The sequence below is a fragment of the Sinohyriopsis cumingii genome, chromosome 6 (assembly GCF_028554795.1).
Source record: "Sinohyriopsis cumingii isolate HCF-2022 chromosome 6, ASM2855479v2, whole genome shotgun sequence".
Taxonomy (NCBI): domain Eukaryota; kingdom Metazoa; phylum Mollusca; class Bivalvia; order Unionida; family Unionidae; genus Sinohyriopsis; species Sinohyriopsis cumingii.
Genome location: NC_142966.1, coordinates 46,504,250 through 46,517,966, shown reverse-complemented (window position 1 = coordinate 46,517,966; position 13,717 = coordinate 46,504,250). Strand labels below are relative to the sequence as shown.

Genomic DNA, 13,717 nt, shown 5'->3' with positions numbered 1-13,717 from the left:
TCTGATTGTTCAGAGCCCAGATACAAATTTGGATCATTTGTATGCTTCGAAATGGCTGGCTGCCAATTCCAACTTGGGGGCTAAAAGAAGAAAAATATACATTTTGGATAATGCAATCTTTGTCAGACAGCTTTGCAAAATGCAAATTATGTCAGAAAGATGTTGAACTGCATGCTATGGGAGAGAGTGCTTTACGATCTCATGCAGGTGGAAAAAAACACTAAGCTCACATAATGACGGCTAGTACGGGAAAACGAAGCTTTCAGCATGAAATTGTTTTTGACAAAAGAGGTATGTGTGAGTTTTAAAATAGAAAACTGCATATTGTCTTATTTATGAAAGTAGCTTGAACCGTTTCTGTTTTGGGACTGAATGGAAATAGACAATAATTGTAATGAACAAGATAAATCTAAACTGAGAGAAATATTAATATATCTAATATGAATAGTTTCATATACCCTAACCCATCATTGGTGGAAGAAAAGGTAAAGCCAGATGATTTTGTAATTCTTTTCGATGAAAGTATGAATAAATCACTTCAGAAGAAACAAATGGATTTTCACATTTGTCATTGGGACCAGGACGTGGTAACAACACGATTTTTTTACATCTAGATTCTTTGGTCATGCCTCTGCATCTGATATGATGAAAGCATTTGATGATTCCGCACAGAAGCTAAACATAAGGAGCATGATTCAGATCTCAGTGGATGGGCCTAATGTCAATTGGTCATTTCATGAAAAGTCGACCTTTCGTTGGAAACCAACCACAGTATCCCGTTGTGAATGCAGGAAGCTGTGGACCTCACAGAGTCGATGGGGCTTGTAAGGCTGCCATGGATGATACAGGCTGGAAATTGGATAAAATTTTGAAAGCATTTTACATATTGTTTCATGATACTTCTGCAAGAAGAGATGATTTTTTAAAGTGACAGGTATGTCAACCTTTCCTTTGGAGTTTTATAAACATAGAATGCTAGAAAATGTGAAAGTTGCACAGAGAATTCTGGATTTGCTTGAACCTGTTAAAAGACATACAAATAGTGTGATGAAAGGATGTGTATCTGATCCAAGCACAGATTCCTTTCGAATTGTAAAGGATGCCATCAAAGATATCTTTCTCCCAGCCAAGCTTGCATTTTTATTTCACTGTCAAAGCAAGTGGAACCTGTCTTGACAGAGTATCAAACACACCAACCAATGCTTCCCTTTGCTCATAAAGATTTGAATGCAGTTGCATTCAGCCTCTTGAAAGGATACTGCAACCAGAAAAAGTGGAAGCTATCAAGTTGACAAAGGATGTGTTGGCATTTGTAGTGACTGATTCCTCAAACCATGTAATCAATCATGAAGTAGACATAGGTTTTGTGGCAGAAACAATTATTAATGATTTGAAAAAGAGAAAAAAGCAAGTGAGCTACAAATCCTTAAGTTTCGTGATGAATGTGAAGCAACATTGACGTTTTACAGACAAGTTTATTGCTATGTCTGCCACAGTATCATGTCTTGATAAATAACCACAAGGACAAGTAAAGTTTATGAATACCATAATAAATAGAAATGCAGATATATTTCTGCATATATGTAGTGTTTTTGTTTTATGTTGTGATCTTGATATAGTGTAGTATTGATATAGTGTAGTATTGACAGAGTGGATGGAGTTATTGTCATGGTATTTTTGAGATTCAGTGTTCAGTCTCAAAGTAGGGTGGAAGAGTGTAGTTTCAGGGTATATGAGGTCTTACACCAACCAGTCTATCTGGTCCAGACCTTTTAGTCTACTGTCATGTGTGCCTGACTGTGAAGCAGAAGTAAATGATTTGATATTAGCAGCAACTATGCTTGGTCCTTTTGCTACAGTACACATGTGCGCAGGCCTTCTCCATGGTTCTGTTCAACGTCAACGTGGAATTTAACAGCTGTGTTTTCAGTCAGTATCTTTTATAGTTTAATAAATCTGTATTGAAGAAACTGAAATAATTCACTAATATCATTTAGTTTTCTTGGGACTGTGATTTAATTATTTAACTTTGTCTTTTATCTTTGTAGGAAGAAGAAGATAAAGATAAACGTAGACATTATGCCATTCTTGGAACATCTCTTTACTACAAGGTAATTAGGATGAAAGTGACACAGTTGTGACAATTTTTAATGTAAATTTTAGTTTTTGTTGTTGATATTTTTAAAAATTAATCTTTTCCAAATTTTAACAATGGAGATCTTTTTTCCACTTTGAGGAACATACGTTTTTTCACTTTTTTTGCCTTTGTAATGTCTTGTGTAGTAGGCATATGAAGTTATCTTTGTCCATCTTTCCTGTACATTGCATACCATATAACTCACTTATAAGTTGAGTCCACCTGAAAACTGCACAGTCCCAGGGATGCTATTGCATAAAGCTCTGTCAGTTCTATGTCTATGCAGTTTCTTAGGAGTGATCAGTAGAACAAACAATATAGACCCTGGTCTGCTGATGCATTATGCAGTGGCATATATAGGTCTATGTAGTTTGTTGTTAGACTCAACATATAAGCAACTTGATATGGTATGTCTATCTGAATGATATGTGAGAGATTTTATTTCTGCCCTGTATCCTTAAGAAGGTTGCTATGGATTAAAACTGAATTTAGTCTGTAACTTCAAGTTATGAAAACCTTGGACAGGTTTGATTTTCAACTTCCTTTTTCAATATTTGAGTTATTGCACACTTTTACTTTGAACTTTGCAATTGCACTATTCATTTTACAAATATTTTCAGCTTAAGAACATTTAATACTTGATATCAAATTTGTTTTTCTTATTTAATTTAAGAAAGATTTCGGATAAGTTTGATCAGTTGCTTGTTTTTGAAGAATTTTGTCAAGTTAAACCAAATAAGGGATAGACCTTAATATCGCAGGGACCTAAGTCAAATGTAATTTTAAACATTTCTGTCAAAATTTGCTGCCTTTTGTAGACCTAAAGTTTGCCCTTGCAACTTAACAAAGGTTTCTTCAAGTAATACCACACTGGTGGGAGCATCTTTTCATCTGAACCAATTTCATTCATTTGTCCAAGTCTTTGATTCATGCTATCTTGTGGGAGTTTTAATGACATTGCATCTCCCAATGTTTTAGTGCATGTTATTTCCCAAACAGTGGGCTTAAGAAATAATATATGTGGTTTTGAGAAAGAGAACGTTTGGTGATTTAAAAAAAGGTTTAAAAAAGGAAAATCACAAATGAAACCAGTCCATATACTTATATTGGTGTGATGGATAGACAGAGATTGATGAGAGACAAAGACATTTTAAAGGAGGAAATGCTTTGATGAAACAAAGGTGATATTGTGTAGCCTATTGCCACAAAATACCAATTTAAATTTTAGGAAAGATTATAGTTTGATGACCAGCATTATCTGTTCATGTCTTGTGCCAAGTTTCCACTTTATTACTGACTGATGTTTTCTTGGTTTATTCAGGAATACATGTTATCCAGTCACCTGTTTTGGGAAGACCTGAATGACATCCACCTGTTCCTGAAGTACCATTTCCTTCTGTCTCTAGTCACCAGTCAATCTGTAGAGGAACTGGTTATCTGGCGGGAAGTATTCCCAACCCGTCATTGCCATGTAGAGAGACAGATAGTGCCAGGTTTTCCTGAGCCTAGTGGGAGATGGTTCCTTCTTGTCGTGGGCATTGTAAGTAGTACAGGGTGGCATAACTGCTTGTTGATAGAGAACTAGTGTGATATCTGAAACCTTTCCCAGCTGGAATTCAGTTGATAAGTACAAACCTTAAAGGTCACTTCTATTAAGCAGTCACCTGTCTCAAACTGACACATTTTTGGTGTCTTGCACCAGATTAATTTTGAAACAAACTGTATTATGCAACTACCTGTCTTACAAAGTCTTTTTGCCTTACTTCCTACAGGGGGTTATTTAGCACACATTTGCCTGTATTTGTATATTCTTGAGAATTACATGTAGTATGTAATTTTGTTATTAAAATAAAGTCTGTGGTCTTTTACAGTTAGGAAGGTCATATGCTGTTTAATTTGTCTGCATTGATTATGTCTCTTCCATATTGATGAAAATGGCATTTAGTGTCATGAATTGTCACATTCTGTCACCCATTGAATGCTTCTGAAAAACATAATGGGTTGAAACCAAATTTGGCTTTACCCTATGAAGACCTAGGTAAAGTTTTGATTTTCATTAATTTCCAACAAAATTTAATGGAGTTATTGCCCCTGTTTGACTTAGAAATTTGTCCATCAGTGTACATTACAATGGTCAGAGCATCCATTTCATATGACCATATTTTTAGGTGCATGATGTATTCATCATAATTGCTTCAGTTATATAGACAGTCATTTTTGGTCCATTTACATGAAATCAGGCCTTTGTTTTAACAGTATAAACCTTTAATAGTAATCATAAAACTCTCTTCAAAATTCATGACTTGTTCAGATCTTAAAGTCAGATGACAGGAATGATAAGTCACTGAATTTGATTATTAGTCATCACAAACTGTTAAAGGTAGTAAATGCAGTTTCAAACACAATTTCTCTAGAGGCAAATTGTTTTTAGGAAAAATGAAAGGAATTGAGCTATTCAGAGTAAATACTCCCAACCCATCCCCAGAGAAAATCCATTCATAACTTAAAAAAGATATATAATATTTTTATAATTAGACAGGTCTGTACTAATTTGACATGCAGTTTTGTGAGTTTACATGCTCTTAAACAAAGGAATTGAGTTCATGTTTGTATGTGTAAAAAAATATATTAGAGGTATTTTGGTATATTTTGTAATTTTGTAATGTGCAGTAATTGATCACAGAAAGAAGATGATCATCTATTAAAGAAATTTGTTATATTCAGTCATTTATACACTGTACAGTAATTGATCATGGAAAAAAAGATACAAGGTTTGCTGGAGCACAGAGGATAAACTTTGAATATTTATAACAAATGTGTGCACACATCAAATATATATCTGATTGATTCCTACAGTCTTCATTTTCCTTTTGAAATATTTTGAATTTTGTAGGGCTTCAATTTTTTTTTGTATATTTCAAATGATAACAATATACTAATGACATTAAATTTATAAAACAAATGACAGTGATTTGGGTATTTCGTACTATATATGTCTGTTGTTTCAGAAGCATTTTATTCTGTGTACACTGTTGGAAGCTGGTGGATATGCTAGCGATGCTGTGGGAAAGCCAGGTCCGGATTTATTTTTTGTGGACCAAGCTAAAGCCACAATTCTACAGTTGGAGGCCGATGATGTCAACATAACTGAACACTGTGAAGAGAGGTAACTTTAGATGGACTTAAATAGTCTCAAGGCAGAGATATGAATGGTGCCATATTACACATGCTCAGGGGTTATTTTCATTAAAATTGCTTTATGTTCTATAGGATATTCATTGGGATTTCTTACTAATGCATAAACAAATATTAAATGCATGAAAGACTTCGGATATGAACATAAAGTTGTACACAGTATAGAAGCATTATGCCATATTACCTAAAGACACTTACTGGGCTACGTAAAGAACAATATTGTTTTATATAAAATTTGTAGCAGATGATACTTACATCAGCTGAAAAACCTTGTACATTCAACACCATTTTGTATGGGGAATTTTGTTTCAGTTATTGTTTGTGTACCTATACAATTAAGGAAGAGTCTCTTAAAGAGTGGTGAGAACCATCTGTACCTATATTTCTTTGCAAAATCACATACACAGTTCTTGTAGTATATGGTAATAGTTGTAATTGCTTTGCATATGTTGATAGTTTTATATGGTATGATTATATGATTATCACTTTTTAACAATATTAAAGGTTTTTTTACGAGGTCAAAATAAATTAGATCACATATTGATCAGATCAGAAATTTTCAATTTCACAGTATGTTGTTTTTTTCTTATTAAGGAGTACTGTCCCTGTTATAGTCATCTTAAAATCAGTTTATACCTGGGTTCATTACCTCATTTTCAGTCAACCAGTGTGAAGACAGCATTCCATTCTGTGTGTTGCACTTGCATATTAAGTGGGCATGATCATGGCCATATATAGCTATAGCGTGGGAAAATGGCCCGGCATTTTATAAATGTATAATAGTATGTCATAGTTTTAGTATGCATACAAAGTCGAATGCCTGAGCTAAACATTGGTGCAAAATTTATTATGCTACATGCAGTATATCTTAAAAGGTCACATGAAGTCATGTGAGAAAGTGCGTAATCCAGTTTATTTCAAGGTTGCATTTTTTCCCCTTCGGAAGCACGTGCTTGTTATAAAAATAGTTCTAACCAATCAAATGGAAGCTAAGAGAAGAGGACTTTTTTTTAAGTTTGCAGAGTTTCAAATGTACGATTTTCAAACTTAATTCTGAGGCGGAAGAATGTCTCAGCCTTGTATCTGTCTATGGTCAAGTTCTCACCTCTAAAATTAGCCACAGCTGACTCCAGGCCAATCAAAGTCAGCCATATCCCCACATCTTCAACGAACCACGTTGTATTGTCTTTCTGTCGCTGTTTTTAGTCACGTTCTAAATATTCTGCTGCAGCATCCATACCATATATGGCTACATCCAAAAACGTTCGGAGATCCATGTTCCAGTTGTTTTCGTATTTCCATTACAATTAATCGGAAATTGCCGATTTAGTTTTTCTTTTCCCAGAAATTCCGTGAATTATGATGAGTACTCTGGAATGATGTTATTTTTTGTTAAAAGGAGGGGGGACAGAAGAGAAAATAAACACAATGGTGGCATGACAAAAACATATTATTAACTCTTTACCTTGTAGAGTATTTGGCTTTTTAGGCCTTTGATACACATGTAGCAAAGTTACCCAGTGCAGTGCGTTATAAATAGAACACCTGTTACCTATTCGACTCCATACGCATAGGCCTGCCTGTCAACTGTTAAGCAGTGTAGTGTATGTTATGTTTAACAACAATTTTAACCATTTTACATTTTTGGTACACTTCTATTATGCATGGAAAAATTTAAGAGTAAAGTCTGATCGTTATAGCTGTGTAATTATTTTTCACGGAAGAATTTTTTATGTACTTCAAAATCTTGAGAGAACTCATTCACCGTCAAGTCAGTGAAGCCATATGATCAACCATAGCTGCCATTTCTCATACTCGAAATTTACAAGTTATTGTCTGCATCTACATCACTAAGTCATCTGAATTTGAAAATTTATAAAAACAAATTGCTGTCTACATCAATATCAGCACCTTTACCTAAGTTATTGAAGCTTTCATAGGTGTGATTCTAATTGTGAAAACTTCGTCATTACTGAACGAAATATGCGACCTCCATTTTGGAGAGTGGAAAAGATGACCCAGTTGCTTTAAATAGCAGATTTCGACCAGAGCATAAACGGTGACCACGTGATCTGACATAATGGTCATTCACAGAAGTGAATGTAGTATCTAATAGGGGTTTTGCCCCAAAGGTGGCACTACGAAAACCCACTTAAAATGGCTGATGTTTACAGCAGCGTCAAAAGGCGCTTCCATGTGAATGGATTAGAGGCGTCCAGAGGTGCTTGCATGAGGTGAATGGTTAAAATTAAATAGGCACTACCGATAAAAGCATATTTTTTTCTTTTGATATGACATGGCACAGAAGTGATTATTGTTTATTGATGACCATGCATGGAAGTTTTTTTGTTGCCATCCGTGGTATGTTTAAATGGAATAGCCTTAAGGAAAATTGGAAGTTTTACCTACTTGAATAAAATGCCTTATAGTATGTTTTAAATGTTAAAAGAATTCCCATGAAAAAAACCTATAGAGTTTGTCACTGTAGGTTCAAAGTGCAATCAAAGTACGAATTGTAGAATGTTTTAAGGATTTTACATGTCTTTCCTTTTTCTCATCTTTTGTATATGTTTTGCATTAATTTAATGTATTTCTCCTTTGTATTCGACCTTGTTGTATGTCTTGTTTACATGTACTTGGAAGGGTTTATCTTCCTAGGGTTTTTATTAAATTCTTTTTTAAATATTTTGAATTCTACTTTTATTTTGCACCAAGTATCCACCATTGTTATGAGGAGCCATTAAAAGCTACTATATCCATACATGCATATATTTTATTTGCTCAAGTCTTTTATAAAAGAGATTTAGTGTCTAGAAGTGTATGATATTAAAATAGGTCTCATTGCTGCAACAACACAAAATGTTTTCACGTTATGTATTCATACACTATGGCATTCTGTAATTCCAGGAAGAAATTTACACAATACAATCATGAAAATAGTGGGGTACAACTTTCTAAGGTAATCTAGTGTTTGTTCTTGCAGATTGTACTCCGAAATCACAGGTCCAAAGATCAAAACTGCTGAGGTAAATTCAAGAACATCTAGAAACAGCAAATCTGAAGAAAGTTTATATAATCCTTTTAAAGCACAGAATTCTCCCAGATCTCGTAAGTTTTCCAGATCTTAATCATAGTTGCATTTTATGTGAATTTATGCCAAAGAATAGAGCACTAAATAATTATATACATGCGCAGAGCACTGAATTATTACATGCATGCATATAGCACTGAATAATTACATGCATGCGTATAGCACTGAATAATTACATGCATGCATATAGCACTGAATAATTACATGCATGCATATAGCACAATAATTACAAGCACGTTGCTTTTGAATACTTCTTTACTGTTGTATCAAAATTAGTATGTAGCTTAATGATTGATTATCAACATATGCTGTTGACTAAAATTGGCATACATATATATATATATATATATATATATATATATATATATATATATATATATATATATACACACACACACACACACACACACACACACACACATACTCCTAATAGTAATCAGTTTATAAGTTTCCTATGCATTTATACTACAAATCAATAATGGTCTCTACTTTCAGTTAATATGTTCACTGGTATATCCAGCCTCTTTCAGTACTCAAGTTAAAATAAAAACATTTTCCTGGGTAAATTTTGCTTTTTTTTCTCTACAATATCCACTCCAAAATAGAATAAATAATTTTATCTGATTTTACTGATATCAGTCATTGCATTTTGGTGAAAAATTACATGATATTGTCAGTACTTAGATTTATGGTTTGGGTAAAGAAGTGGTAGGGATGAGGTTTCATTTTTGATGAGGTTTCATTTTTGATGCGGTTACATTTTTTGATGAGGTTTCATTTTGGATGAGGTTTCATTTTGTTCATCAAAAGGCTCTACATTCATTATACAGCAAGTCTTGCAATGAAAATTGGTTCAACATATGTTTATATATGTATTTAGAAGAAGAATTTTAGAGATCTATTTTTGGTTTACTTTGCAGATTTGTTAAAACTGAAATGTGAATTTTAACAGTGAGCATGCAGCATTACTGTCTTATCATTTGAGTGTGACTCCTTTTATGTTTAAGTTGTGCCATGTTTAAATCTGTCATCTGTCATCTTAGACTGCAAATAATTTAGTATAAAACAATATTACAATTAATTACATTCTTGTAAAATTGATATCAGTATATTTATGTATGTTCACAGGATGCATAAATGCAAAAGTGTTGACATTAGTTTATAAATATACATGTAATTTGCATCAGATGTCAGATGTGCAAGGTACATATATTGTAAAATTAGTATCAGTACATTTTTGCTTATTCTTGACAAGCACATTTTCAAGAAGAAGATAAAAAATATTGACTCCAGACAGTACCTTAACCAACTAGAATCAGTATGCATTCAATACATGCAATCAGCTCTAGATAAGATTCTAATAAATTATTTTTATTTTCTCCCTGGTTAGGAACTAATTACAATGTTTTAGAATTCTGTGATGTATTTTGTAATACTGCATAAAAGCAAGCATGTGATGCCAGATTGTGTCTTAATCATGCTAATCATGCCCTTGTGAATGTGTCTTAATCATGCTAATCATGCCCTTGTGAATGTGTCTTAATCATGCTACTCATGCCCTTGTGAATGTGTCTTAAGTATGCTAATCATGCCCTTGTGAATGTGTCAGGTGGCTTAGTGACCAAGACTAATTCAAGGTGTGTTTGATCACAGTGTTCTGTTTTTGTGAGTGTTCTTATAGTGACTGAGTACTGTCCTTAAAAATGTGCATGGAACATCTGGAGATAGAATGATAGCAAGTTTCTGTTAATCATCTGTTATGAGAGACAATCTGATTTGATGGACCTGAATCTCAATGAACAGATTTCTAGATTATATAGTATTATGACCTGTTACTAATGACTACCAGTTTTGAGGGACTACTGTCCTTCTAAAGTGATTATGAGACACACACACAGACTCCATAGTTAGTGTAATTATTTTCACTGAAAATGCAAAATCACACATGGAAATTGATCCTTGGTATAATCAAAGAAAATAATTGAAGAATCATTACTGTCATTTAACATACATGTATTACAAATAAACTGAGACATGTCAGTAAAATGCCTTTCATTTATTCTAACTGTATCAACTTGCTGGATTGAAATCAAATGGTGATTCACTTGTGAGTATAGGTTGAGTAAATACAATATAACAGGGTCATTTAAAATGCTTCAAACAGATTATATTGGATTTGTGTTGGTTGAAGTCAAGCAGTAACAGAATACATGGACATACAGCAAATATCAATGATCACTTATGGTTGGTGTAACATATCACAGTATGTGAATGAAGTAATGGAGAGAGGTAGAATCCAGCACTCATTATGTATGGAGGGCATGCATGGCCATATAAAGGTATATATAGTGATTAAAGCTTGAAATCTGTGCTTGCCTGACTTGTTTTAAAATAGGAAAAAAAAACACTTGACCTGGCTTATTAGCACCTTGGAAAAGTTTACTTGTCCAACTTTGAAAACTAATTGTCAAGGATGTCAGGCTATAGGATTTGATCAGCCCTGACTCAATAAATAAAATTTATAGCAGTAAATGGATAATAAATACAATCACTGATTTTATCTGATTTAGACTGAAACTATAGATAAAATGTAATCCTAAAGGATTCCAGGTTCTTCACTTTAACTGTAATTAGAATACATCTTTTTGTTGTATTGGCAGTCTTGTGAAATCTTCTAAATAATTGTTCCAATGAGGACATTTTGCTATCTGTTTGTTTGTGCACAGGTAATACAGATGATGATATTGACAGATCCTCAGGTCCAACTCATCTCCCGGGGGGAAGTGACTTTACAATGCGGCGTCAGGGTAGCAGGTTGTCTTACGGGTCTAATGATTCCACAGGCAGTGGAAGTAGCTCTGGAGCAGCCAGGGTAAGTCTGGATTAAAGACTGGAATAATTCATATATAAATTATATATTGATACATAAAATTGCACTAGAGGCAGGTACATAGGATTCCTTATATTTGTCCATCCATCCATTCTTCCATGATGCATACAGTCTTGTAAGCACAACTAATTCCAGTTTTTTTTGGATTCCCATAACATTTGATAGTATTATTGTTGTTACTTCGAGATGTGTATACTAACAAATCAACTTGCTCCCACAAATTGGTGTAACTTTTATTGCCTTTCATTTGATTGCAGCTCAATGCAGTGTAGTAACAAAACCTTATCATCACAATTTAAGTCTGATATTTTTACTGAATTGCCATGAAATTTGGTAAATGTTATGGCCTTCATCAGAACATGCACAAGTTGACATATCACTTTGTTCCTGCAGATTTTTGTTAGAGTTATTGCCCTTTTAAGCTTGTAGTAAGATGCAAGGTATGACATAATCTCATTAATGCAACTAGTCCTGCAGTTTTTGAGATATTGTAATGACACTTGATCAGTATTATGGAAATCACATGAAGATGCACATGTCAGTAAATCTCATTGCTTACAGTCATTATCAGAAGATGACATGTTGACATACTTCTGCATTTTCTTAATAAATGTTTGACTTACTGCCTTTTTTTCTGCATCTGACCACATTACGAGACAGAATCTTGTTAACTTTTTGGGGGATTGCCATGAACTGCTTAAATATTATGATCATCACCAGAAAGTGCGCATATCAACAAACCACTGTGCTCCCACACATTTTATGAATGTTTTTGCCTTTTTGACATGCATCTGAAAGTAGTGAAAAGTAGAATCTTGTTAATGATTCTAGTCTCATAGATTTCAGTGGATCACAATGACACTTTATAGTACAGTCCACCTGCAATTTTTTTTTAAGTGTTGCCGTTTTTGTCTTACATCTCAATGCATTGTATGACAGATGTTTGTAAATGCAGCTGGTCTGCTGATTTTGATGAATCATTGGGAAACTTTGTACATACTAAGTTTGGTATCTAAAGATGTGCAAATTGACAGATCACAGTGCTCATGAGATTATGAGTAGAACTGTTGATATAATCTTGTAAATGCAAATAGTCTGTACAACTTTTCTACATGTTATATCCATCATCTGTGCTCGGCAAGTTTTGTTAGAGTTATTGCCCTTTTTTGTCCTGGTGCTGAATTTGGTGCAAGACAGAATCTTGTGAACAATACTTGTCCTGCTTATGTTGGGGATTGCTGTGAAACTTGGTTCGTATTTTGGTTATCATCTGAAGATGCTCATGCTGACAAATCATTGTGCTCCCACAGTTTTTAGTGGATTGCTGTGAAACTTGGGACATTTGATCATCTTGAGATGGTATTTCATGTTGGCCAGTCATTGTGTTTGTACTGTTTTCAGAAGGGTAATGCCATTTTTTGACTATAGAACAGTCTTCATGAAAGGGTAGAAGTAGGGTGTGGAAGTGGAAGGGGTATATCAACATGAGCAAATTGCTAACCATTCCTTGAGGTTTTTAATAAAATGTTTGGTAACTTAACAAATTGTACTTGTCCATTAAATTTGTTTGACCTGTCCAAGGTAGTTAGACAAGTGTTTTATCTGTCTGCCATGGGATGTTACAGGCAGTTGTATTTTCTGGATTATTCTGGGTTTCTCAATGGAAAAAACACAACTTCAGGTGACTAAGTGGTCTAAGGTGCTCACCTTAGCTGATCACTGTTGTCTCACCTTTGTCTGCATAGGTTCAAGTCTCTGGCTCTGCCAATACAGGTTATGTGAGAAATGTTACCAGTAGCTTCCTTTGGGTTCATTGTTCTTTCTTGGGTTTTCCTGATTTCTTCCTCCACCAGCTATACAACTCCCATGTAGTGAAAAATGGCCTTCAACCCATAAACCATGTGCCACATCTAGATGCAAAAGTCTAGTTTGTTAAGAGTACAGATTCTTGCTTCATGGGTTCAAAAGGTCAAAACAAATTACACAAATGATCTTGTATAGTACCATAAACACAAATAATAGATACTTCCTTATGGCAAAATGAAAAAGGAAATTTCAGATTTACATTTTAATTCGTACTGTATTTTATGAAAACCTGTACATTTAACATAATCTATGCTAGTTTTTGCTGTTTCTTGCATACATGTAGACCCTGTAAAAGCGTGTATTCTAAATTCAGTTTAGTTAAATTTCCATGCATATTTTGTATATATTCACTATTGTTCCAGCTTTACAGCATCCAGTAGTTGTAATGTTAAAGTTTACGATTATTTTTGTGTACTTTGCAAGATCCAGGCCTATTTATTATTAAATTATGTCCCAAAAAGTCACATCAAATTGCAGGAACAGTTCCTTGTACGCATGATATAGATAATTGAGACAAAGGCACTGGGATTGGAGAGAA

At 34.0% G+C, this 13,717-nt stretch overlaps 1 protein-coding gene across 1 annotated transcript in view; it reads left to right on the top strand.

The window, feature by feature from the left end:
* Positions 1-13,717, top strand: part of LOC149796861 (protein inturned-like) — a 96,803-nt gene that overhangs the window by 38,010 nt on the left and 45,076 nt on the right. Inside the window, exons 10-14 of the mRNA XM_089960656.1 lie at positions 2,049-2,111; positions 3,459-3,677; positions 5,146-5,303; positions 8,316-8,440; positions 11,150-11,295. Of these exons, the coding sequence (XP_089816782.1) occupies positions 2,049-2,111; positions 3,459-3,677; positions 5,146-5,303; positions 8,316-8,440; positions 11,150-11,295 (711 nt within the window). The remainder of the gene's footprint in view (positions 1-2,048; positions 2,112-3,458; positions 3,678-5,145; positions 5,304-8,315; positions 8,441-11,149; positions 11,296-13,717) is intronic.